This window comes from Medicago sativa, chromosome 1, assembly GCF_051527215.1.
Source record: "Medicago sativa cultivar Bolivia chromosome 1, Bolivia_mono, whole genome shotgun sequence".
NCBI classification, from domain to species: Eukaryota; Viridiplantae; Streptophyta; class Magnoliopsida; order Fabales; family Fabaceae; genus Medicago; species Medicago sativa.
This window is the reverse complement of record NC_140749.1, coordinates 13,229,310-13,255,650: the sequence shown is the minus strand read 5'-3', so window position 1 is coordinate 13,255,650 and position 26,341 is coordinate 13,229,310. Positions and strand designations below refer to the sequence as shown.

Genomic DNA, 26,341 nt, shown 5'->3' with positions numbered 1-26,341 from the left:
AAAATTCTAAAAAAAAATCAATTTTATTTCGTTGTGCTTTTTGTAAATAAGATTAGTTATTATAATTATAAATGATAAAAAATTATATTTTTCATTAGAAAAAACTACTCATTTGGCTATTAATTTAACGATTTAGTGTATCTGTACATTCAAATATTTTGAATGTACAGTAGAATTTATCTTCAATAAAAGCTTATAGTTAATTACTTTATCTATCAAAGCGATTCCAAGTCAGATCATCGTTGAAACTTTAAACCCACCTACTTCAAATCTTCAATGTTTTATCAATTTTTAAAGATAAAAAATAAAAAACAACAATGTTAAATAACCATACCTCAAAAAATAAAATAACAAACAATTATAAATTTCATACATTTATTTAGCATCTAAATTTATTCAACATATCATATTCTCTGTATCTTTTTTTTGTATCAGATCACCAAACTATCACATCATTCTCTTTTCTTCTTCTTTATTTTAAGATGTATACACCAACATAGAATGTAGACAAGATTTTCTAAAGAAAAATAATAAAATGGCCTAAAAATCATTTCAACAATCTATTTAATAAACCCTTCTATTTAATAAACCCTTCTTTTTCAACTATCATCTAGACAATACAAATAAAAATCGCCTCCACACAAGTTGTACTCATTTTAAGGTCCACCTTCCCCAAGGCCAATCTAAACAAAACATAGGGTTGACAAAATTATATTTAAATATACTCTTTCATATCAACTAAAGTAAATTTCCTTCAAAAAATAATCACTTAAATTACAAGCACGTTTTTATGACCAAACTTTTCTCCTTTTTTTCCTAAGGAATATTCATGACCAAGTTTAGTCGCATCCTCGTCCTCAACTTCATTCAACTTTGGAGGGGTCGTTTTGTTGACTTTTACACAAATGGAACCACGGTCCCACGTGGCATTACCCACTTCTTATCTTCCAGCTTTCTGTACCCGCCAAATTCCAAATCTCTCTCTCTCTCTCTCTCTCTCTTCTATAATAGCATTCATCATCGCATTCTCATTTCTCTTTCTCTCTCCTCTTCTATTCAATTCCTCACGCGCCGCCACAACGATGCCGTATTGCGACGTAGGAACACAAACATCTTCCCCTACCACCTCCTCATCCGCCGTCGCACCCGCCGTCGCACCCGCCGATGCTCACCTCAACAATGACGTCAAAATCTTCTACAGAACATACGGTCGCGGTCCTACCAAAGTCCTTCTCATCATCGGTATCTCCCTCCATTCATCTTCATCTTTCTTATTTATTGAATTTAAAATTTCGCTAAATTTGTGGAGAATGAATTGAATCGTTTAGGATTGGCTTCGACGCATGAAGGATGGGGTCCACAAATAAAAGCTTTAACTGGAACAAACGTACCTAACGATGAAGACGACGCCGTTTGGAGTAGTGAAGGTGATAATGAGGCCGGCGGTGGTATTGAAGTTTGCGCTTTTGATAATCGGGGCGTTGGTCGGAGCTCCGTGCCCATTCGAAAGTCCGATTACTCGTATGTTCTTCCACCCTTTTCATTTCCTTGCTATAAAAATGAGGTTATTGATGCGTTAAATATCAAGTGTGAGAGCTACGAAGTTCCAGTGATTTAGGACATGTTTGGACAAACCATTTATCTGCAGCTTATAGCACAAGCGCTTATGTATAAGTTTGCATAAGCTGTTTTTATAGCAAAAGATAAAATAAAGTTCTTTTTACTTTTGAATATGCCACAAGTTGTTTTTTAGAAGCTATATTGGGGAACTAATGAAAATAAGTTGAAAAAAACTTATGAAAATTTTCATGAGTTCTTCCAAACAGTCTAACAAAATTTATGTAGAAAAGATCAAATTGTCAGAATCACAACGAGTCACATGATTTTGGCAAAAGCTACACTTTGTGGCTTTAGAGCAAATAGTCACTTTAGTCCTCTAACTGTGCATTTCGCTGTCACATTAGGTCCTGACTCAGGATTAAATACAAATAAGTCCCTGACTCTGCACTTCCGTTATCACTTTAGTCCCTGCCGTTAAAAAATTCTGTTAAGTGATGATGTGGCACACATGGCTTATGCTGACAAGGAGTATGACGTGTCACAGGGACTAAAGTGAAAGTCAAAAAAGGTCACTTTGGTCCCTGAACCGAAAATCAATATCCTCAACTTACTGTTAGGTCCCTGACTGTGCATACTTACTATCAGTTAGGTCCCTGCATACTTACTATCAGTTAGGTCCCTGACAGTAAACACGAAATTTCACTAAGGTCCATGGGAAGTTGTTAGTTTAACATGCTACCTACCGACAACACTGAGGTATCTCTGTTAAATACCCAAATATTATTATAACACTTGTCAAAATGATTCCATAATTGAATACCAAAATTTCACTCTAGTCTTTTCTTTTAAGCAAAGGCAAAAATCTGAGAGTGTAAATCAATTTACCAAATGCATTTAAATAATAACTAAACTAACCAGCAGAAGCATTTTGGTTTCAGACTTTCAGAAAATGACAGAAAAATTATAGCAATACTATCAACAACATACTAAAAAGAAATATAATTAACCGATGTAATTAACAAGATCCTTGCCATGCTTTGAGGGACAGATGGGGAGGACGTTTTGCCATGCTTTGAAAGATTGTAGTTGGGCAAGATTTGTTTGGTCTGTTAGGCCAGAGATCTGGTCGCACTTCATTTCAGCCCCCTTACTCAATATATTTATTAAAATATCCATGGTGCTGGTAAGCATACAGTGTCGGAGCTTGAATGGCCTCTTTCAACATTTCATTTTTGAAGTAGCAATTCACCAACTCTGGGCATGGCGCAACATAATGATTCTTTTCATTTTCCTCATAATCCTAGTGATCTCATCATTGCTAAAGCCAAGGAAATCCATAAGTGTTTAGTGAAAGCTCTTGATCTTAATCATCGAGAGGTAGAGTTTCTCAAATGGGAAGCTCCCTCCCATCCTTTTTTTAAAGTCAATGTTGATGGTTGCGCCAAGAATAATCCAGGACCAGCAATGGGAGACTCATTATAAATTCGAATGGAGAATGGATCATTGGATTCATGGAGAACCTAGGACATGCTACGAACTGTGCCAGCAGAATTTTTTTGCCATTTTCAGCAGCAACTGGAATGTGCTCGCTCTCTTCTGTCATTACTTCATCCCACCACAGCTTCTTCTTCAGAAGCTGTTAGTGTTGAATGGGCTGAGAAGTGTGTAAGCCTTACTTTAAGGTGTCCTTGTGGCAAAGGATATGAAGTTCTAATATCTGCAAACAATTGTTATTACGAGTTGTTGTAGATGAATTAGTGTGTCTGATTCCCTTTCATTTGGTTGCACTAGAATCAATGTACATCACTTACATTCAGTTATGTAAATAAAATGTTGTGTACTATCTAAGTGAAGAGTTCGCAGCTTGTGGAGGCGGAGGAAAGAGCACCAGCAGCAGAGCTAGAGAGTCTCAGCCTTGCCTGTTAGGGTGCCAATGGGAATTGCATGGGGTGCATTGTAAAGGCCAAAAGGCATCAAAGGCACATGATTTTATTAATGAATTCAACGCCATTGAGCGTGTGAGAGAGGCAGGTAGCTCACCCACAAGATGCTCGGTCAACATCTCTCTTTCTCTCTCTTTGTTGACTGCTTTACTCATAGTTTGTGTGCTTAATGCATATGTTGGGTAGGTTTCTGTTTTGTTCACACAAAACCACCTCACCTTACTTAAGAGGTGCAAGTGGAATACTTGTACCGAGCGGGCACTGACTTTCGGAATGGAAGAAGGGGTGAGCAGACAGAACGGACAAGAACGACTCGACTTTTACATCCTCAAGCTAGAAAGAGGATAGGCTATTGGGGCTTCTTGCGAATTCTGTGGAAGGTAACAAGACTGTAGAATATTCGAGGGACCACAAAAAGGGGAAGTCAACTGTTGCCTCTAAAAGGGCCCCGACTTATTTTATTTCCAGAATTAGAGTTCGACCTGCCCCTTTTTTGTTTTGGGGGGATCAAGTTCCTTGCCAACTATCGACCCCGATCTCTTTTCATTTCTTTTGGGTATTATATTACTAGCCTAGCCTTCGTCAATCACACTAAAGCAAAGCCCGCCCCCTACCTCTCCACCTTCGCTTAACAACAAGGATCGCATGACCGTACCGTTATTAGATTGCTTTTTTTTTCTGATGAGGATAGTAAAATAGATAGAATATAATAGGTAAGAGTTCAATGACAAATGCAATCCCTACTGTGATAAAGCCTTAACTTAGAGATCAAGTTTTCTTTCTTTGAAGCTTATAGTGTGAAAGCTGGCTTAGGATAGTGTCCCTATAAAGCAAGTGTAATCTGTAGTTCTATTGCTTCTCGCTCTTCTTCTTCTATTCCTAATGTCTTTTCCAGTTTTCAAGCGGAAGCAGGACCAGACCAGGCAAGGATGATATCATTATCATAGCGAATAGGGACTCTATGTTGATCTATGGGTATTTTTTAATATGGGGGCAATTCTTTGCCTTCGAGTTATAAAATAACTTTTCATAAGTTTATTAGGCAAGCTAGCCTATCAATATAGTTTTAGTTCTAGAGTCAACCCATACCAAAAGATAAGGAAGGTTACAGTCCTTGCTGCAATAGATGAGATTGGCATTGGCCTAGTTCCAATCCTTCGTCAAGTCACTTAAAACCTCCCTCCTCATTTGCTGCAGGTGAGAAAGGGCCTTGCTTTCCGCGCATTGAAGAACAACAATGTGCTTTGTTCACTCTATTTATATATGAAGTGGTTAGTTATCTAAGGCAATAGGTTGCATCCATAACAAGTAAAACACTATTGCAACCCAGAAAAACCATATTAACGTATAAATATATGGTTTTTAACAAAACAGAGAGAAAAATGATTATAACATAACATTTGCAAATTACCTCTAACGATGTCTCCTTTTCTAGCTAATAATAAATAACATATGGTTATTAACACTCTGATCCCAGAGTATAGATTAAACTAAAAACCGGCAATCAAATAAGAACTAGAGGCATTAATTCTACTCAATTAACAACAATATAGTAAAGGAAGATTTTTAGTGTCACAAATTCACCAAAAACTCTAGCCAAATATGTCTCAGTGTCACAACACCTAGTTTTCTCTGATGCATGATCACAAATATGTCTCAGTGATGTGATAGGTTCTGATTGTTGGTTGAAATTATGGCATAGAAAAACCATTACAGAATATACATGTATTTATATGTCACAGGTACTTATTATGGTGCCAAGTGCCAACATGGTTGAGAACTAAGTTTCTACTAAATATAGTATACATGAATATAGTACACACAAACACAGGTTCTGATTGTCATTTCAATGTGAATATAGTTACAGGAATATAATATACATACAAGTTTCTGCTAAATATAATCCTTAGTAAACAATTCTAGTTATTAATAAACTTCATATAATCCTTAGTTATGCTAAATATATCTTAGTGTTGTCGGTAGGTAGCATAAAGCATGTTAAATTAACAACTTCTCATAGACCTTGGTGAAATTTCGTGTTTATTGTCAGGGACCTAACTGATAGTAAGTATGCACAGTCAGGGACCTAACAGTAAGTTGAGGATATCGATTTTCGGTTCAGGGACCAAAGTGACCATTTTCAACTTTCACTTTAGTCCCCGTGACACGTCATACTCCTTGTCAGCATAAGCCATGTGCCACATCATCACTTAACAGATTTTTTTAACGGCAGGGACTAAAGTGACAACGGAAGTACAGAGTCAGGGACTTCTTTGTATTTAATCCTGAGTCAGGGACCTATGTGACAGCGAGGTGCACAGTCAAGGACTAAAGTGACTATTTACTCCTTAAAAAATATTACGTTGTCTGCTGATTTTGATAAACCCACTGTCAATCTAAACATGGTTTTACAAGAACTGAAATGAAATTTTGAATATTGGTGAATGATGGGAATGATTATTGGGTGCAGAACCAAGATCATGGCAAAGGATGCAATTACTTTGTTGGATCATTTAGGTTGGAAAAAGGCACATGTTTTTGGGCATTCCATGGGTGAGTATTTTGTCTTTTAATTTCCCAAAATTTCATTTTCTTTTACTTTTTTTAGTGTTTTTTATTTTGTAAATATTCAGATGGTTTATTATAAGATTTGGTTAGGTTAAGTTTATTTGTTTGTGTTCAAATTTTAATTATGTTTGTATTGAAACAGGATCTATGATAGCTTGTAAATTAGCAGCAATGGTTCCTGATAGAGTTCTCTCCATGGCCTTGCTCAATGCAACAGGTGGTGGTTTTCAATGTTTTCCAAAGGTACTATATTATGTGACCCTTGTATAAATCTGTGAAATGTTTCGATTTTTTTTTACGGCATTATGTGATTAGAAGCATTGGTGATGCAACTTTGTAGCGCTAGTTAACTAACTACATTGGGGATTGGGATTGGGTGACTTCAGTGTATCTTAGGGTGTTTTATGGGAGAGATAAATGAAAGTGAAGTGGTTAGTTAGGTTGAGAGAGAGGAGAGTCACGGTAACTTTCCCTCCACAAAGTCTCCAATTGCAATCCGGGCGCTGCTAGTCACATTTTTTAATTACAAACGCAGTTCAGGATAGTGGAGTTGCGTACATTATAAATATAATTTCTTATTACTGATTTTAGGCGATGCAAGGTGGCAATGGAGTCCAGTTATCAATCATCCAAACCTTTATGAGAAATTTAGTTGAGAATTTCTTTTTCTATGCTTTTGAGTGGGAATTTCATAGTGCTGAAATTTCGATGTTTGAGTGCTTAAATGTATAAATAATGTTTAGTTCGGAACCTGCTGCAATTATGCTGCTTTCAAATTAGTTTGGAAGATAATATGCTGAGTAGCAAGGTTTAAAAGCATATGAACAATCAGAATATGAGTATGCTACATCAGATAATTTTTAAGGTTGGTTGGATTACTTTATGGCAGTTAGGACTTAAAGATAATTTTTAAGGTTGGTTGGATTACTTTATGGCAGTTAGGACTTAAGTCCGAGGATCATCCATATTGGGAAACTTCCCCTAATCTCTGGCTGGACGTATTGTTAATAGTATGCAACATATATGTAACATATATACTGTTAATTAGTTGTCGTTGATAACAATCAAAGGAAGTATTTGATGAGCCGTGACAAATTTCTTCAACCCTTACAGTAGAAAGGAAAGAAAAAAAAAAAAACGATTCATTGGAAAAGAAGAACAAAACTGTAATTCCTCAACTCTAGATTCAGCTGTTTGCAGTTTTTCCAATGCTTAATACAAATTTAACAGGAATGTATCTGCAATTAGATATATAATGTTGGAGTTATGATCTGTTTGACACATGTACATGGTTTCCTATGAACTATTATCGGCCTTTGCACTAGTTTGGAGTTTTCCTCTGGTCCTTATAAGAGGTTCTTGTTCTACCTTTTGCAGTTTGACCGACGAACAATCTCCGTTGCTTACCGATTTTTGAAGGCAAAGAGTCCTGAACAAAGAGCTGAAGTTGACTTGGACACCCACTATTCACAAGTAAAGCATGTTCTTGGTTTTATTGATTATTTACTGTCAACATATAACAAATTGTCTCCCCAACCCCTCTCCCCAGCTATATAAAACTACCATTAAAGTAGTGATTTTAAAAAATTGAATCAGTCAAGGTGTATCCGTATATGATATAAAAGAGTCTGGATTATCATTTTGTAATGAATATTAACATTAAGTTGAAGAAGGCTATCTTGTTTTTCCAGTCTTGGGTCTACTCTGAATTACTGTTAACAGCCTAGAAATCTGTGTTAATGCGCTATCTTTAGGATGAATATCAAAAACAAATTGTATATATCATGTGCAGGAATATCTTGAGGAATATGTTGGAACAGTGAAGAGGAGAACCATATTGTATCAGGTACAGTACATTAAATAAGCATAAGTGAAGGTTTGATGATTAGAATGCTTGGAAGTTTAATGCTTTGGTGCTTTCATTTGGTGTGTTTGTAAAAATAAACATTTATAAAGAAAACTGAAACTTATGCGGATAGTTGCATCTACTTTGCTGCAATCAAAGTGTTCAAATTGCAAAGGTATGCAACATAACTAAAAATGCACAAAAATTGTCTGATATACCAGAAGTACTGGAATTATATCGTTTAAAATATGTTTTAATTGTTTCATATGATTCTTGGTTGGTAGCTTCATAGTTTAACAACAGGACTAATGGACAACATGTGTGCACGTAGAGATTCTTGGACAGAGAATAATTAAGGGGATTTGGGAGTTTTCGGTGAAGGAAAGGAACGTGAGGGTTACTCCGTTACCATCATTGAGTTTTCTTAATTTGGGAAATTTTGAAGAAATTAATCGAGCCACTTTTACAGCAATATTCCTATCTCAAACCTATCCATATCTATGCAGTAAAAGTTGACAACGGTCTAATATATATGATAAAGGATTCTTTAGTAAATCTATCACTATAGACTTGAAGCCGATTAATGTCACTAATGATTATATAAGCCAGCTAATATCCGATTAGAGATTCTCTAATCCACTTATGATTTCTGGATGAGTACATTGAACACTGACCTAGTAAAATGTATTCTAGTGATAAAAACATCAACTACCAACTCTCTACTATGAGATCCTTGCATCTGTTAGAGATGAAAACTAATCACTATTTTTGTTTTAAATTTTACTTTTGAACTAAATGTTGTAGTCCACTAATGAAGGTTAATTCAACAAATATGTATTAGAATGAATCATTGTTTTATTATAGAAACTCCATTTCCCTGCCCTATTTCATTTTGAACATCCAAATTCGGGAAAATAAAGTCACCATTTAGTTATCCCCTCTCAACTTCCAAACACCCTATATTTAGTTAGCAATCTATGCGCATGTTGTGCTCCCATTTTGGTACTTGATTTCTTTTTCCTTCAAGTTTTTCTAATTCATTGTCATCCTCTCTTGCAGCAATATGTTAAAGGTATATCAAGTAGTGGAATGCAATCTAACTATGGCTTTGACGGTCAACTCAGTGCATGTTGGAATCATAAAATGTCTCAAACAGAGATAGAAGCAATCAAATCTGCAGGTTTTCTTGTTTCAGTCATTCATGGCAGGTGTGTACTGGGTACAGAGACATTAATGCGGTTTTATTAGTGAAACTTGATACTCAATCATGGAAAGATTATTTGCACACACATTAGGCAAATTATGCATGAAAATGCTGCACACCAGTCAAACACAGTATCGATTTCATAGTTTTAACTTGAGATTGCTGCACATTCAGGGAAGATATAATTGCTCAGCTATATTATGCAAGAAGACTTGCTGAGAGGTTTTATCCAATGGCTCGGCTGGTAGAGCTTCATGGCGGTCATTTAGTGAGTCATGAGAGGCCTGAAGAGGTACAATTTGCATGTAACATATACCTAATAAATTGAATTATATATAGCACACTTACTGCAGAACTTGCACATTGTTCTTTATCTATAAAGATGCATTGAAAAGGAACTAAAACATTTCAAATTTCAGGTTAATCAAGCACTGTTTGACTTGATCAAGGCCTCAGAAGTGAAGATGATTCCACATGATTGGACTAACTTGCCGAATACACAGTCTTGTAAGTATTACATTTTTTCAGGAAAAAATGTTTCTTGTGCTTTGTAATCCAACATGAGCTCACACATGACACCTACCATGACTGCTTTCTGCAGCTTGGTTGGTTGTCAAGGTGTGGTAGTAAATGTCTGACCTCCATGCAGAGACTCGCCTGGTTGGCGGGTTAGGGCACAATTACGCGGTCAAAAAAATCTACTAACTATATATGACCATTTTAGTCCACATAATAACCCATGAAGGTTTTTCCCCAGTACAAGTTTGATTTGGTTAGAATACTAACTATAAAGAACCATTGTCATTTCCTCTCTCTGACTTCATCTAGTTTTGTAACTGAAAAAGGACTTCACCCAGTTCCTCTTTACTCAGCAGCAAACCCAATATTCATTTGCGGATTGTTGAAGTCTTAGTTGGTTTCCTACTTGATGAGATGGTTTATTTAGCACTCAACAGCCCAAATCTTGACAGACACACAACACAAAGCTATGTTTCTTTAGTGCATACCCGGTCCCAGGTGTATTTACAACAGGTGAATTCATATATGATGAACTAGCTCTAATGCACACCCAATACTAAATATAGTCAGATTAAGATTGGTTACATGAAAAATTGACTTGAGAAGAGAAAGTTAACGAGCAGGTTGGCCAAAAGATCCGCCCCTACTGAGGTACTAACCAATATTTACCGGGGTACTAACTAATATTTATTGGTTTGTCTGTTTGCTCCCAATAAGCTCTAATAAAAGTTCTGATATATGACTACATAATTATTTATAATATGGCATATCTATAAAAGTTGTGTTTGGATAAACAACTTAATTAAAAGATTATAGCATAAACACCTATCATGTAAGCACATCTAAAGACAATTTCTATAACAAAAATAAAATAAAGTCAAGTTGTTTTCATATAAGCTATCCTGGAGAGTTTATGAAATAAGCTGAAAATAGCTTACAATATGTCATAAGTTGTTTTCTTAGATTCCCCCAGTCTCAAAAGTGCTTATGTTATCATATAAGCTCAAGTCAATCCAAACATACCTTAATTCAAACTGCAATATGTTCTAATGAATCCAGTCATAGGCTTATAGAGTCTCTAGTATTTTCATGAATCCCTTGTTGTATTGTAAACAATTAACTAATCATATCTGTGATATGATGCTATGAGTCTGAGCTTATGATGATTGAACTGCAATAACCTATTTGGACGATTGTAGAGAATAAAGTGTCATTGGAGATATTATTTAGTTTGATTATTTGCAAAACTTTTTTCTTTTTCTAATAAGGTCTTCTCTACATGTGCAGGGTGGAATGAGAGAAGGATGTTATTAGTCAAAAACAATCAGAGTGGAAACAACGTCTCCACCGAGTACATAATAGAAAAACTGCACCTCTGCATACTATACTTCCTTAGCCTCCTTATTTTGGTATTTGAATTTGGAAGAAAGCTTGTAAGGAGCTTAAAGCCAGTTCGAGTTGGAAATTCCACTGCATGCATTGACAGTCAATAAACCCCTTCTTTTTTAATAGGTAAACTATGAGTATCTGTTTTACAAATTTAATTACTCTGCACCGACAATGTTAGATTTTTCACAGACATCATTAATCATATTTTACTATGTAGATTTTGTGTAGATATTTTAGAAAATAAGGTTACTAGCTTGAGGATACATTGTCAATGAATATTTATTAAACTCTTGTTTAATAATTTAACCAACTGCAGGTGGGTAATTTATAATTTGTAAACCCTCAAGTGGAAGACCACAGCACGAGTTCAGCTAAATGAGGTTCATGTATAAGGCAATTTTGACTCTGTTTTCTCAGGGTGGAACCAGGATTTCTCCCAAACGGATATGAGGCATCATGACACCAACATAATCCTTATTGACATGATGAATGTATAGCCAATACATCAAAGGGAGAGAGAAGAGGATTGGATGATCCACTTTTCTTTGATACACTGTAATACTATAATGTTGTACATTTAAAACATATTATTAAACAAACTATAAAAAAATCTGCTCCATACCACACGATGGATGTCATGAATTTTAAAAATTTGCTCCATACCACATATTATTAATTTAATTTTTCATAATTTTTTTATAAAATCCCAGAAGAAAAAAAAATAAAAAAAAGCATTCTATCAAGTACTAGCAACAATATGACGTCAAAATAAATCAATAATAAATACCAGATATGTCACCAATGTATTTTTGACAAGAAATATCGCAACACAGTTGAATATGATTAGACAGTTGAACATAAGTCTGATATACTTTCTCCGTTCCAAAATATATGCAAAATATTGTCCAACAAAAGTTAATGTATCTAGTTCAAAATTTATATCAAATAAATCAACTTATATTTTACCCATTTTTACTTACATTTTGGGACGGAGAGGGTATAATACTATGTCTGATACATTTTTATAGTTGATGCCACTAAATAACTTACAAGATTTTATTATTTCTATTCTATGTTTGAATTGGATTAGATAGTGACATGGTACGGTAAGTTATAAGATATATTATATTAAACAAATAACAAAATTATTTTTCTATTAAGCTGTGGTTGCTGGTTTTTAGTTACAAATCAGTAGGAACGGCTGAGACTGTCAAGTGATGTGCTATCAATAACTACGATTTAAAACTAAAATTCAAACTAATTTTTACATTGAAATTTTTAAAAACTTAAACAGACGAACAAACCATGGAAGATTGGGATCACAAAATGTTAGCTGGAAAATTGCTGAGAGCATAAAAACATAGCAAAAAAATATTGCTTAACAATCAAGTCAAAACCATTTTGGCTCAATCATATGAGCTTGCTTGTGTTTACCAGTAGCTGAGTAGCATGTCTCAAAATTACTAGAAAACGATAATAAAATATAAAAAATCTTTGGGAAAAAATAAAACATGCATCGTAACGTGTACTAAAACATTGATTAATGTAATATAAACAACTAAAACATGTAAGCCCTTTCAAAAAAAAAAAAAAGTAAAAAAACTAAAACATGAAGGGGAACATAAATTAAAATCTAAAGCACGTACTATGATAAACAAGATAACACCATATTCATAGTACCAAAGTACGAACATGTAAATAAAAATGGAAAAAAATGAAGAATCAAATTTATTTCTCATTTCCAACAACTTCGTGAGTACATAACATGTATCACAAAAATTGTATTCCTCATCCGTAGAGTGCAAGAAACGTACCCTGGTACTTGGTTTGGTTTCAGTGTGGATGAGACTCATGCATGTTGGCTTGGCTTAGAGAGCTCAGAAAAATTGCAACCTCGGAAGAAGACACACACAATTAATATGAAAAAGGAAAGATAGAAAGAAACACAAAGAATATTTGTTATACCTATATAATATACCTTTTTTCGATTTAGAAGGAAAATGTAACCAAATATTCCGATGGAATATGCTCAAGGGGCCCTAGCCACTTGTGACTTGGTAAAAGAGTTTTTATCCATGGGATGGGATTATTTCATTTAATTCAATTCAATTTAACCCGTTTATTTTGATAGGTTTAATTTGCAGCAATACTAAAATTAACAACAAAAAATTATGTACACTAAAAATGAAATTATCTTATTTAGGGTATTTGTTTTATCGTTAAAAAAATGAATGAAATTATCTAGAGATTTTTCTATAGAGATTTTGGAAAGAAAAAAAAAATCTAAAGCTATTGTCTTTGTTTACAACCCAAAAAATCTTTTTTTTTTTTTGTGATAATACATAAATAAAGAGAAAGAAAAACTAGTATAATATTTTTTTTGTGTTAACATTCTAATTTCTAAAACAATCCTTTTTTTTTTTAAACAGTTTCTAAAACAATCTTATTAATTCAAATTCAGGTCGGAAGATAAAAAAATAAACAACAATTCTAAATTAGTCATCTTGAATTGGACTTTGATTTTTAGCTTAACTTTTTGGACTATCCAATAAGGAAGTGGGTCAAATCAGCTGAACCCGCTCCCAATATAAATTTGAGTGTGCATTTCGTTTTCGTTTTCGTTTTCTTCTTCGCGCTTGAAGTTGTTGCGGCAGAGTAGTCAGTCACACATGGATGCCACACCGCACAACCAATCCCAATGGGATTTTACCAGGTTTCTCTCTCTTTACTCTATAATCATCTAATCCTATCAAGTTTTCTTGCTTTTTTGTTTTTAATTCTGATTTACCAGTGATTAATTAATTTAATCTGTTTCATATATATGAATAATGTTCTTTCGCAAGTTATTCCCTAGAAATTATGTAAATAAGCTGAAAAATCTTATGCCATTAATTAATAATTCAATTTAAGCTAATACAAACCGTTCATAAGACAAAAGAAATCACGTTTTTAATTATTTTAAAGAATTGTGGGACTGAGAAATGAGAATTATTATTGTTATTTTTAATAAAGATGGAATGACAATTGCAGTGACTTGGAAGTGGATTTTGGTTCTCAAGAGAATGCTTCTATTGTATATGCTGCCTTAGCTGTGGATGAGGAGGTGAATGTTTTAACATATGAATTTTATGATTATAAATCATTTAGCAATAGTTTCTCAGTAAGTTTTTCTTTATTTCTATGTTTTTTGCAGTTGCAACCTGACAAAGTTAAACGACTCATGACGGTGTCTAATGGAAAACTATCAGTGTGAGTATTCCTTTTCGTGTTGATAATTGGTTTTTTATGAACAAGTTTAAACTCAATTAAGTAGTTCATCATTTTGTGAATGATTATGTTCTTGTCATTGTTTGATACTAGTGATTACACCCGTGCAACGCACGGGGAACTTAATAATTGTGATAACTGTATAGTAATTTTGTATTTTGAAGCCCTCGTACTTTTTAATAACATATATATTCTCGATTCTCGTTTAACAACATGTATTATCTTTATTAAATCTTCACACATTTAAAGAAATCAAGATTATATATATATATATATATATATATATATATATATATATATATATATATATATATATATATATAATTCATATATATTCTCGACCCCCGTTGAACATGTATTATCTTTCCTTATAAAGTCTTCAAACATTTAATAGAAACATTTATAGAGATGTTTGTTTTCTTGTTAATTGAACCCAAGTGAACACTTGTATTGACCATATGATTGTTTGCATTTTCTAATTGTAATAATTTTCTCAAGAGGAAATTACAATTGATTTTCGAAAACAAATATAAATTGAAACCCTTTCATGACATCCCCTTGTTTAGATTCTACATAATTTTTGTCATCCTAAGATTTGAAACTTCAAAGAAGCTATAAAATATCATCAATGGAAGAAACATATTGACAATCAGTTATGAATGGAATTTAAGGTTTGAATAAAGGAGGAAGAGAGAAGAGCCTTCCAACTTCTCAAAGAGAGTACAATGAAAGAGATAATCTAATGGTAGAGAAAAAGTGGTCCAACTTGGACCTATAGTTCAAGTGGTGCAAACTATGCAAAATCTTCAATACATAGAAACAATGGCTAAATAACCATGTAAATACAATCTTTCAACAACAAAAAAAACATGTAAATACAAATTTTTAAGCCCCCTATGCCAACAATGATATTTGATGCCAACTCGCTTGCCGCATACCTACACATAAAAGGCATCTTGTCAGAACAAATTATATGGAAAAGAGTTCAACTCTTTTTTTGGGTAGATAATAGTTTAACTTTTTATCTTGACAAATCAATTTTATCAAGAGAGGGAAAAATTGATAGAGAAGATTATTTCTGCTTAAGTCAACTTGTCTTAATTGGGTAAAATAGTTTGGATAGTAAGCTAATAAATTGGGGCCAAACTTTCAAAAAATAATTAATTCCCATAAATCACACAATGTCAAAATCCATGAAGCCAAGAATAGTCTAGTAAACATGGTCTAAATTTATCAAAAAAGAAAATGAAATCAAACCAAAAGAAGAACCACTCATTACTTAAATGATATACCTACAATTGAACCATAATCTTCAACAGCCTTATGTCTAACCGTTGGGTGCTCATTTACGGATTTGGATTCTCTCCATTGTAAATTTTCTCAAGTTTTCTCCATTGAAATCTCAACCATCAAATATGAGAGAGAAAGTGAGGGTTAAATTATAAAGAAAAGTGGTCAGTGGGTTTTAATGGTGGGGATTTTCAATGGAGAAAATTTGAGAAAATTTTCAATGGAGAGGATCCAAACCCCTCATTTACATCTCTAAATATAAGCATCATCATTAAGGCAAGTACGTAATATTATTATCCATTTAGGTTTGAAATGATAAAAACTGATGTGTGAGGTAAGTAATGACAGATCTGTCAGCTTTCAAAAGGACAATATCACCCTATGAATTTTAATTACATATAGTAAGAGGTCTGCTGTAGATTCAAATGTAAAAATTGAAAATCTGATCAATTCCCTCATTAAGAGTCAATAAAATTAATAAAACAACTTTTACCATTTGTAAATCGTCTCATATGGAACTCATTGGAAGTAATACATATGTTTCATTAAAAACACCTTTGAACACCAAAAGGATCAGAATATTATCAAAATGATTGATTAACCAAGTGATGAATTGAAGTAGGTTCAAATTTGAAATTTGAAAATTTGGTATAAAAACATATTTAATGTTTCTAACAACACAAACTTTTGGATTGAAGGACATCTTTTGCATGACCCCCATATGATGCATATAGGATTGATCCCAGACACTTTTTCATATAGGACTAAAATAGTGACTATAATTTCTATTACACTTTATTAGAAGAAAAAAAACCTTGAACACTATTTCATATATTGAGTCGAGTAATGCTAAATCTGTTGCAATCATTAAATGATCAGACTCGCATATGTCTAACTTTTGTCACGTACTTGAATTTCAATATATTACTATACTTCTATTCCACCAAAAAAAGCATTTAATAAAATTTACCTGTGTATCTCAATTGCTGGTGTGATGTCTACGGAATTAGTAGCCGGCAAGCAATGCAGCTGACCGAATCAATATTTAGACAAAAATACACTAAGGATAGTTATAATTCTCCCTGCAAAATAATGTACCAAAGCTGAAAGTTAAAAACTTCAATGAAAGCATAACTATAGCTTTAAGATTCAAAAAAGAAAAAAGGAAAAATACCTTATGTTGGTTTTGTGTCAACAACCTGTACAAATACATAAAATAACATCAACGGGATTCATAACATAATTAAAATCAAACAATTAAAGAATAATAGTCAGCTTAATGATCATTACAACAATAGAAAACTAACTAACTAAATATATTACCTTTTCATTAGCTTTAAAGCTTTTGGGAATTACTCCTCTTGTAAGAGAAAACTAACTAAACATCAACCAAGCATAAAACAATTACTTGTAAAATGAAAAATACCATAAAAAAGGGGGCACACCTTTGACCATCTCACCTGAATATATACATAACCTTTAAAAGACAATCCACTCAAATAATTTCACCACCTACATAAAATGAGGGATGAGAAAGCCATAAATTTTTTTCACACAAAGCTAATTTTTTCATCATATGCTTGCATTGTGTCTTCAGCACCCCTAAAGGAACATTGTGAAGTCAAACACTAATAAAGGGTCCATTTACAATTCTCCAATTCAGATTTTCCATGTTTATTTTAGGTCCTTGACATAGTTGTCAAAGACAAATTGCAAAATAAATGGTGGTTGGTTGAAATTCCGTTGCACAATAACAAAATAGTGTTTCACAGAATAAAAGTGATTTATTGGAATTAAAATATGCTATAGCTCTATTATTTAATGTGTGAGATGAAGTATGTATCTTGACATCAGACACAGTTTGAGATATTGTTTAAGTATTCAACAAATGGCATTTCCAAGTTTCATGAACTTCAAAAACAGTCATGCTAGCTCATTAGCCGAAAGAACAAACCTTCATGCTTGCAAAACTCCGCTATATCACGCTGATTTTGCTAAGCAAGAACCTAGATACATGACAGAAATCCCATATTATCAAATATGATCATGTTTATTATTCTAATGACAAACACATCCTCCAATACATAATACACTAAAAAGACATATAAATATGTTTAAAATATGTGATTAATTTTCAAACACAGAATATTACACCTTTAAAATAATTGTATTAATTTATGAAGATACCTGCATAATAATTTTCATGTGGCATTTCAATTGAACAAATAATCAAACACCTAGTCTTCACACCATGTATCCTTCAAACCTGCAATTGAGAGGAAAAGGAAAATGAAGTTGGTGTATTCATGTAGAAGTAGAATATTGACTTTTAAGCATATCATAGAGCATGAAGAAGAATGTCATAAATTGATCTTAAATTTCCATTTGACAAAACCATTACCAAAACAAAATCATCCAATCATAATTGTTTCAATTCAAAATGTCAACAGAACGTCACTAATAAGTTAAAAAGTTCACACCAATGTCGTATCATATATAAAAAATACAACCAAAACAATTTAAAATAATGATCATAGAATTGCAAAGAAATCAAAAGAGATTAAAAAAAAATTACTAACCAAGATAAAAGCTATTTTCAGTCATTCCAAGGAGTCCATCCTGCTAAAATAATTTGACAACCTGCAAAAAAGAGGAAAAATAAAAAGAAAATGAGGGTTGAGAATACCATAATAATTATACTAATGTCGAGAAATCAATGCTAAAACGTAACTTGTGCATGACCGATTCAATTGAGGCTGCATCATTTTCGAACAGAGAAAGTAGTGTGAGAACGGCGTTTAGAGAGAAAGATCGGGGTGGTGAGATTAGAGAAGGAAGTTAAAAGAAATGCAACAAAAAAATGGTCGATTGAATCTGATTTTGGCCATAGAAAAATCTAGAGCCATGAAAAGAAAGTGAGGTTTGAGATTGAAGAAAGAGAGAAATTGAAATTTGAATCAAGATTATACAGATTTGAATTTGAATTTTGGGAGAAGTTTGAAACTTGAAAGTAGAGTAAAGCAACTGTGCATCAGAGACAGAGAGGAAAGCGACCTTAGATGTTGTTGAAAAGATGCTGAGCGTGGGAATATTATCAGATTTGATGCTTTGACTATTTCTCAATTTTTTGGCTTTAGTGTGTAACTGGGCCAAGCTGAGGAACTTGATAAAGGCCCAAGAAGAAAATTGCTGCCATTCTATGCTGCCACGTGTTAAGCCAAAAACAGCAAAAAGAAGGTACATTTGAGATGGGATGTTTAATAGGTGGATTGTCTACAAAGGTGACACTTGTCAATATCTCCCTAAAAAAAGACCTCTAATAGTCTAATATTAAGATGAGCTTGCATTGTAATCAATTTTGTGTGCGAGGTGCTTTGTATGAACTATGAATACAAGAGTACTGCATCATGTTTTTTTTTTTTTTTTGTCTTAACCCTCTTATTCTCGTGAGAAAGAAGCCCTAGTAATCCGGTGGTGTTAAGTAAAGTCTGTTCAATGATTGTTTTAGTCAGGATTTGAACTCAGGTTCTCCTAAACAATTTGTCACTAACTGAAGCTCACTAACCATTTGAGTCCAACCACTTCATTGTACTGCATCATGTTTGGTTTAACTGCAATGATTTTTTTTGTTGGTCATTGTTTTCGAGCTGTCTTTTATCTGAAAAGATTTATTTACTGTTGTCATTAGTTAATTTAGCTTTAATGGCATGCTGCGATGCTGAATGTGTAGTATGTTGTGTTGCCTAGTTTTTCATCTCATTGGAATCCTTTATATTTAGGCACTTTGAGGCAATAGAAGCCAGATTTCTTCGAGCATCATTCAGTGCTTTTGTAGATGTCCTTACTCTGGCAACCAAAACAATTGAAGAATTTGGTCAAGGAATGGAGCTGTGACTTCTTATGGTCAACTTCCAATGTTTCAATGTACTATTTCTTTTTGTATGGATATTTAAGCAAGACATTTTTTGTATGCATGGAGGATTTAACCTGAGATGTGTTTCTTAATAAAAATCACTTCCCTTTTAATTCATAACACATAAATTTAACTCGTTTCTACTAGTTGTGAGACATAGAAACGAGGTTTATTTTCTTTTTTTGGTGTGAACCGAGTATCCTCTGCATGCAACTGCAGAGACTAATCACTCGAGTTGGGTAGGATCGCAATGGGTGGCAAAGCTCTTCCTCAAGAAATTTAACACAAATGCATTCCCCAGGTTGGATCCAAACCTAGTACCTCTAGTTAAGCTGGAAGAGAGCTCTTACAATCTCATTCAAGTGATCTTGGGTAAATGGGGTTTATTTCCTTGATAACATAATCTTTTCATTTTTTTAAATTAAAAGAGTTGATGAAGAAAGAACCAGATCTAAATAAGTAAAACTAAAGCTGATGAACAATTGCATTAAGACATCACACAAAATAAATATTTGAAGCTCAGATTAAAATAATGTAAAAGCAATACAGAGAAAAAAACAAAATTACTATATATATGTTCATTTCAAATCATAAAGAAAATGAACATTAAAAGATGAGAAAATAAGAAACAGAGGTGCAAGCTATTCAATCAAATAGGCAAAGCAGGCAAGCAAAACCTATATAACACTAAAACGACACAAACATCAGACACGACACTAACAATAGTAGTTGAAGAAAATGGAAGTAGCTAAATATAACCACATGTGTTGATGTCGTATCAATGTCAAACGCCAAACACACCTTTGAAGTGTCGGTGCTTCATAGTACAAAACCCAAAACCCTTTACGTAGTTTTTGTTCTTTTTGTAAACTCTTTCCTTGCATTCTATTGGCAAGTGTATTAAACTATCATCAATATTCATCCAAGTATGTGTATAACGTGTCATCCTTCTTAGACTTGCGCCTGCTAAGTAGGGACTTAAGAAGACGTTTACTCTTACTAGGGTGTTGGTCAATATCTCTGATGTTGTTAACATCAGAAGATAGTCGCATTGAAGCTGATTTGCGCGGCTCCGAAGGATACTGCAAGAAAGGAATCATAACAGAGATGCAGTCAGAGAAACCACAATATTCACGTTTTAATGTGATGAGAATACAATCATGATTCACGTTATCAAGATTTTTTTTAATTAGATTTCCACTTACCCTTACTCTTGCATTTGAAGGACTTGTGGTGGATCTGTTGCTTGAGTTTGGAGTAGTTGATCTACCCGTCTTTGGTGTTGTGGATCTACTTGACAATGATCCGGTACGCGAAAGTGGAAACCTGTGTGGCGAAACTGTCCGCTTCTCTATTTCACATACATATTAAGATTGCAATCCAGTTCAGAATAAAATATTTACTCTTAATGAACTATATATCATATCATATTATTAAATGTGTATATAGTACCCAAATCTTTTTTGGCCATGTTGGGTGAAGTGAATGAAAAAGCTCCAACTCTCTGAGGTTGTAAAGAAGGTGATGGAGAATTCCCTTTACTATAACAACATGATTGAAAAGAATTGTATCAAAATAATTGTGCAGTTTAATTGAGAATTGGCACGCTTAATAGTATGCTGATTTTGTTTGTACCTTGAGGTAGACGTTGGCGTTTCTCTTATTGTAGCGCGAACAGCTTCGAGATACAAATCAGAATACAAGATATATAAACTTATGTCTTAAGATTGTATCCTATAAAAGTGGAATGAAAAAAGTTGAGTGAAATAAGATAGAATACCATTCCTGAAGTGATGCCAATCATCTTCATCATCTAGGTGGCATCCTATATATTTTGATTTTGTTGAGTTGGTACCATGCAAGGTCTCCCCAACTGAATATGTGAAATTGAGAAATGTTATAATTAAAAATCAAATAGCATGAGTAATGTTAATATAATGGGTGAAAAGAAAAAAAAATCTAAAGAATTTCAAAATAGAGTTGAGGATAATGTATTTATAAACTTGCCTGGCAAAATATAACGTTTGTGATGTTTTGGAGTGCTGATCACTAGAGACTGCTGCGTATGCCCCTCATGATCCATAAAACCTTGGCATGTCTTTATTCTCTAATGTACCACATTATGGAAAAATTATGCTATGATCTTAGCAAAACGTAACAGTTTTCCAAATGGAAATTCACCAAAGTTTTTCACATTACTTTCTTAAGTGCCTTATTGGCAAGTCCATAAGCTGTTTTTCAGTTTATTTCCATTAGCTTTTCGGGATAGCTTGCATAAATAGCTTATAACTTAATTGAAAACGGTTTGACTTTATTTCATCTTTGCTTTCGAAATAGCTTATACAAAAGTACATATGTGATAAATATTTATGATATAAGTGCTTAATTAAGTTGTTTATTGAAATAGAGTCTAAGCATACCTGTTCGATACATGATAAACGTAGATCTTCACCAAAAACTTCAGTGACCTTTTCATCTAACAAGTCACTCACTTTATAGGCAACAGAACCTAAATGATCCACAGTATTTATAAGAGCTTTGACGGCATAATCCTTCAATGTTTCAACCAATCTGCAAATAAAATACAAAAAGAGATAATGAAAAATAAAGAAGAGTATAAAGGATACTATAGTATTAGCAAATTAACTCACATTTGTTTTTGGTCATCATTGGTGTATGAGAGTTCAAAATATTCAGCAGCTGAGTACAATTGTGTTCTAAGATTTTTTAAATCCTAGAAATGTAGATGAAAAAAGAATAAAAGTTAATAAATCACACTTAAAAATTCTCAAAAATTTAAGGGATGAATTACTGGATCAAAGTTACCATTAGACTATCATCAAAGAGCAAGGTTTGATGCATGAAAACTTCATCATAATTGGAAGCCATTCGAGGTAGAGGTTGTGTTGCAATCTTCCCCATGAATGAAAAAGGTGGAAGAAGGTTTACTAGTAAACCTACTTTTATCAATAACATTGACAAAGTGCATGAAAATTCAAGTTAGTAGAGAGACAAAAGTAAACAAGATACAGTTGGTGAAGACAAAAAGAGACATATTATATTATCACAAATCAAAAAAGGGCAACCCGGTGTACTAAAGCTCCCGCATATGCAGGGTCCAGGAAAGGGTCCCACCATTTGGTGTATTGTATGCAACTGACCTTTCAGTCACATGACAACAACTTTACAAGTTGCGCCAAGGTTACCCCTCTATCACAAATCAAAATTTAAATATAAAAAAAAAAAAAAAAAAACCTCTTAAGAGGTCCAAATAGTTCAAAATGAAAAGCTATGATATTGATGAGTCCTATTTAATAACAACAACAACCAGTCAACCATTATTTTAGAAGACAGATAAAGGGAAAGGAGACAGCATCAAACTAACAACCACTATGATAAAGAAAATACAAAAAGATGACACTCTTATATAAAAGTATAGTTCTTACTCATAGTTCTAAATTGTGGTCAGCAGCTGCACTTATGGTTGCAATATATAAAGGTTTTAGAGGTCTCTGCAACCGCAGTTGCAGCCACATTTTGTTTCAGTATCGAATTTCACAGCATAGCCGCGTTTGTAATTTAGAACTATATCATTTTAATGAAAAAGGCTTAATTTAGAACTCTATCCATGCCCGACAAGAAATCAAACAAAAGAATAGAATCCTATGATCTTGTGTAAATCTTCACCAACACACATGTTGTACTAAATTTTCAATTCACCCTCAAAAGCAAAGCAAACATAATCCTTAATAACGTCAAAAGTAGCAAAAAATTCAACAAGCATAAAAACAAAACAATGAGGAAGCTTTTAAAGAAGACAGTGATAGTGTAATTTCTTTTGTGTAGGTTTTTTTGTCAAGTTAAGCTCAACAACACTCTCACTCACTCACCCCAATTCAAACAACATAAAAGGAGACAATACTTGAGTAAGTAAAGAATTTTAAGTTTTCTTTGTTAACTTAGGAACAAAGAATGTAAGAAAGAAACATGGCATGCAAGGAAAATGAAGAAACATGAACACACCTTGAACTCTTTTTCAGTGAATTTCTTGGTCTTGTTTTTCAGCTTAGATGGAAACACAATGAGAGAAATAAAAAGACATGTTCATTTTGAAACCAAATGCGGAGAAAATGTCAAAGAGACCACGTTGTGGACCATACTTTAGACCACACACCAATCAATGCATTAGAATGATTTGGTACTGCATTTGAGGAAAGTGATTCACTCACCAAAGAAAGGTTTGTGACAATGCAACAACTAAAGGTGCAAAGTTGAGAAAGTGACGAGGATTTGGTGAGTTATGTTCCCAAGCATGCTGGGTTATATGGAAGTATAATATATTATAGACTATCGAAACATAAAATCACTTTGTGTTCAACTTGTTTTTAGCGGTAATCAATTTAAAAAAATTAATTAATCAATATTAGATCGAATAAAAGAGATTAATCTCTTACATGATGATGAATCAATGTTTAAATCTTACTGCGATGAAAATGTCTAAAATTTTCAACTTTTATAAGGGTGTAAGTGCAAATTTACAAACTAAAATAAACCCTTTGTTTTTGGTAGCATAATAACTTGGCCCTCGTGGTCACTTAACTTGTCATCATTTGCATCTTGTGGATTCCTTATCCTTGTCAATTTTCAAATTTTTCTTCCTCAATTCCGTTAATGGCTCCATTGATTTATGAAAAAAGTGAATGAGTAGTATACGCTAGAGTTTGCTTTTTACCTTTAAATATAGTGCTTTGGACTTCCTTTCAATCATGAGTGAAGGGAGTCAAGCGACACCAATCATGAACTTCCTTTAAAGATGTTTTCATCTCTTATTTCCCTCGAATAGCATTCTTTAGGCACCTTATTTAAAAATAAAAATAAAAAATCTATAGGCACTTTTTAGTAGTTTTTTTAAGAAAAAACAATTGATTAATTTCATATAGAAAAAGTTGTGTTGAAGGATAATCCCAAACTCCATGAAAGTGTAAAACAAGCTTGCAATGTGCAAGAGGAAGAAGAAAGAACAAAAGGAGACTCTTTTATTTCTCACATAAAATCTGAATGTACAATAGAATAGCGCATATGTATATATAGAGTACTCTAATATACTAACTCAACTATGGTTGCTTAACTCTTAAGTAACTAACTAATAACTAACTATTACAGCTGCAATGATTAAGCTACAAATTAGTTACACAATGAAACTTGTTGCGCAAGTAATAGTAACCATCTTATTCTTCACTGTCTTTAACAAGTTGTTTCTTAAAATTTTATTGTGTTGAGTACATTATTTTGAAAATAATTTTTTCATTTTAAAGACATTTGTTAACATTTTTTATTTATTTATTTTATGATTTTAGTTTTTGTTGTTGTTATTTGTAGGATTTTTCACCACAAAAATGTTATTCGAGGTAGGTGTTCACTAGAGATGATTTTATTTTATGTGTGACGGGCAATAAATATTTATATTTGTTTTGGCCCGATTTTAGTTTTTAAAGGCGTGTATTTTAAACTCATATGATTATTAAATCATTATCTTTTTAACATAGAAATTAAAAATAAATGAAACTCAAAGAGAGCCATATTTTGGAAAAAAATGTACTTCTTTCTTATAAAAAAAATCAATTTTTTGTATATATTATATAATTGAGATAATTGATAAGTGTAAAACAATTTTATAAATTAATTTTGTAATAATCAAGATCACGTCAAAACTAAATTGAAAATTCGAATCTAATAACACTTTAAAAGGTACATAAACCAACATGTAGTTAATTCCACCTCAAAAAAAAATGTAGTTAATTCAAATGGTTACACCTTTAAAAAAAAATTAATAGGGGTTTAAAATTCGGATTTTTCATCTGTGTACAGTACCATGGTTGGTTCTTGTGTCTAGCAAATTATGGACAAGTGGTGAGCCAAAGAGAATATTTACTTGCCAATCTAGGTCACTTAGCTGTTATGGCCATTTTTGTGTTGTACTCCTAGGGATTTTTCTATTAACACAAAAAAATAATTTTTAGTTTAAAATATCCAACATTTTTAGTTATAATTAAAAGTTAGACTAAAAATTATAATTTTTGTTATTATTTTCATAATGTCCAACATTAGTTATAATTAAAAGTTTATTTTCTAATTTCCTACAACATTAAATATCAACGAGTTGGCAGTAGATAATAATGTTTCAGTAGAGGAGATGTGGAGGTTAGGTTGAGGGTGAACAGTCCAGGGTCGAGGTGGAGGAGGAGATTATTTGTTTGGAAGAAAGAGCAGGTGGGTGAGTGTATTTCTTTGCTCGATAACATTGTTTTGCATGATGATGTGTCAGACAAATAGATTTGGAAACATGACCCTAATGATGGTTATTTAGTTAAAGGTGTATATCAGTCATTAACTCGGGGGAAACAACATAAACGCGAGCCTTTCACAAAGATTATTTGGAACAAAGCGGTTACACTGAAAGTGTCTTTATTTTCTTAGAAGCTTTTGAATAAGAGGATGAAGTAACAATAAACATCACAAGAAAGGGGGATTTGAATTGTGACCCTAATTTTATGCTGAATTTAAACTTTAGTTAAATATTGAGAAGTTGTTTTATCTTGGACCAGAGTGTTTTGGAGGCAGTTTAATTAATAAAGTGAGAAATAATATTAGGACCAGAGAACTCTGGATTAATATGATTGAGATTAATTAGGACCAGAGTGTTCTGGAGATAAGTAAATATAAATGCGTGTGATTGTGTGTGAATATTATGTGAAGATAAGAGAGAGAGAGAGAGAGAGAGAGAGAGAGAGAGAGAGAGAGAGAGAGAGAGAGAGAGAGAGAGAGAGAGAGAGAGAGAGAGA

At 33.1% G+C, this 26,341-nt stretch overlaps 3 protein-coding genes and 1 long non-coding RNA gene across 10 annotated transcripts; 2 read left to right on the top strand and 2 right to left on the bottom strand.

Annotated features, from left to right (window-relative positions):
- Nucleotides 1–1,034: 1,034 nt before the first annotated feature.
- Nucleotides 1,035–11,653, top strand: LOC146952825 (alpha/beta-Hydrolases superfamily protein). Of its 2 annotated transcripts, XR_015007753.1 has the most exons (12): nt 1,035–1,242; nt 1,329–1,521; nt 5,974–6,056; nt 6,214–6,314; nt 7,449–7,544; nt 7,864–7,917; nt 8,977–9,125; nt 9,296–9,413; nt 9,541–9,628; nt 9,967–10,153; nt 10,928–11,152; nt 11,346–11,653. XR_015007753.1 is itself a non-coding variant. In XM_085706278.1 (11 exons), the coding sequence occupies exons 1-10, from the start codon at nt 1,083–1,085 to the stop codon at nt 11,131–11,133; spliced, it is 1,248 nt and encodes a 415-aa protein (XP_085562404.1). In that variant the 5' UTR covers nt 1,035–1,082; the 3' UTR covers nt 11,134–11,152; nt 11,346–11,653. The 2 variants fall into 2 exon arrangements, 1 of the variants encoding a protein (XP_085562404.1); XM_085706278.1 differs by lacking the exon at nt 9,967–10,153.
- Nucleotides 11,654–13,126: 1,473 nt separating this feature from the next.
- On the top strand, nt 13,127–19,612 carry LOC146952823 (uncharacterized). Its single transcript, XM_085706334.1, has 4 exons — nt 13,127–13,742; nt 14,060–14,132; nt 14,223–14,278; nt 19,366–19,612. The coding sequence occupies exons 1-4, from the start codon at nt 13,699–13,701 to the stop codon at nt 19,478–19,480; spliced, it is 288 nt and encodes a 95-aa protein (XP_085562460.1). The 5' UTR covers nt 13,127–13,698; the 3' UTR covers nt 19,481–19,612.
- LOC146952824 (uncharacterized) lies at nt 14,939–18,650 on the bottom strand. Of its 2 annotated transcripts, XR_015007763.1 has the most exons (9): nt 18,318–18,650; nt 18,166–18,226; nt 17,774–17,852; nt 17,541–17,592; nt 17,047–17,098; nt 16,910–16,964; nt 16,761–16,785; nt 16,557–16,668; nt 14,939–15,234 (listed from the first exon to the last, which is right to left on the bottom strand). It is a non-coding gene; the product is annotated as an uncharacterized LOC146952824 (long non-coding RNA). The 2 variants fall into 2 exon arrangements; XR_015007764.1 differs by lacking the exon at nt 16,910–16,964.
- Nucleotides 19,613–19,994: 382 nt separating the features above from the next.
- On the bottom strand, nt 19,995–23,582 carry LOC146952822 (protein ABIL2-like). 5 transcript variants are annotated; one of them, XM_085706300.1, is made up of 10 exons: nt 22,946–23,582; nt 22,326–22,456; nt 22,151–22,233; nt 21,920–22,070; nt 21,507–21,606; nt 21,280–21,372; nt 21,135–21,177; nt 20,952–21,040; nt 20,705–20,850; nt 19,995–20,581 (listed from the first exon to the last, which is right to left on the bottom strand). In XM_085706300.1, exons 1-10 carry the CDS (start codon nt 22,947–22,949, stop codon nt 20,411–20,413), a joined length of 1,011 nt encoding a protein of 336 aa, XP_085562426.1. In that variant the 5' UTR covers nt 22,950–23,582; the 3' UTR covers nt 19,995–20,410. The 5 variants fall into 5 exon arrangements, with proteins under 5 accessions (XP_085562426.1, XP_085562450.1, XP_085562441.1 ...); XM_085706324.1 differs by having other exon boundaries at nt 22,326–22,459; nt 23,523–23,582; XM_085706315.1 differs by having other exon boundaries at nt 23,523–23,582.
- Nucleotides 23,583–26,341: the final 2,759 nt, after the last annotated feature.

Excerpts from the sequence above, each read along its gene's own strand:
- LOC146952822 (XM_085706292.1), bottom strand. The coding sequence starts at position 22,475 with ATGTTATTGATAAAAGTAGGTTTACTAGTAAACCTTCTTCCACCTTTT. Across the intron at positions 22,071-22,150 it reads AATGATGACCAAAAACAAAT|ATTGGTTGAAACATTGAAGG; the intron begins GTGAGTTAATTT and ends TTTTATTTGCAG. Across the intron at positions 21,041-21,134 it reads ACGCCAACGTCTACCTCAAG|TAAAGGGAATTCTCCATCAC; the intron begins GTACAAACAAAA and ends ATGTTGTTATAG.
- LOC146952825 (XM_085706278.1), top strand. The coding sequence starts at position 1,083 with ATGCCGTATTGCGACGTAGGAACACAAACATCTTCCCCTACCACCTCC. Across the intron at positions 7,918-8,976 it reads GGAGAACCATATTGTATCAG|CAATATGTTAAAGGTATATC; the intron begins GTACAGTACATT and ends CCTCTCTTGCAG. Across the intron at positions 9,126-9,295 it reads GTTTCAGTCATTCATGGCAG|GGAAGATATAATTGCTCAGC; the intron begins GTGTGTACTGGG and ends CTGCACATTCAG.
- LOC146952823 (XM_085706334.1), top strand. The coding sequence starts at position 13,699 with ATGGATGCCACACCGCACAACCAATCCCAATGGGATTTTACCAG. Across the intron at positions 13,743-14,059 it reads TCCCAATGGGATTTTACCAG|TGACTTGGAAGTGGATTTTG; the intron begins GTTTCTCTCTCT and ends TGACAATTGCAG. Across the intron at positions 14,279-19,365 it reads TCTAATGGAAAACTATCAGT|GCACTTTGAGGCAATAGAAG; the intron begins GTGAGTATTCCT and ends CTTTATATTTAG.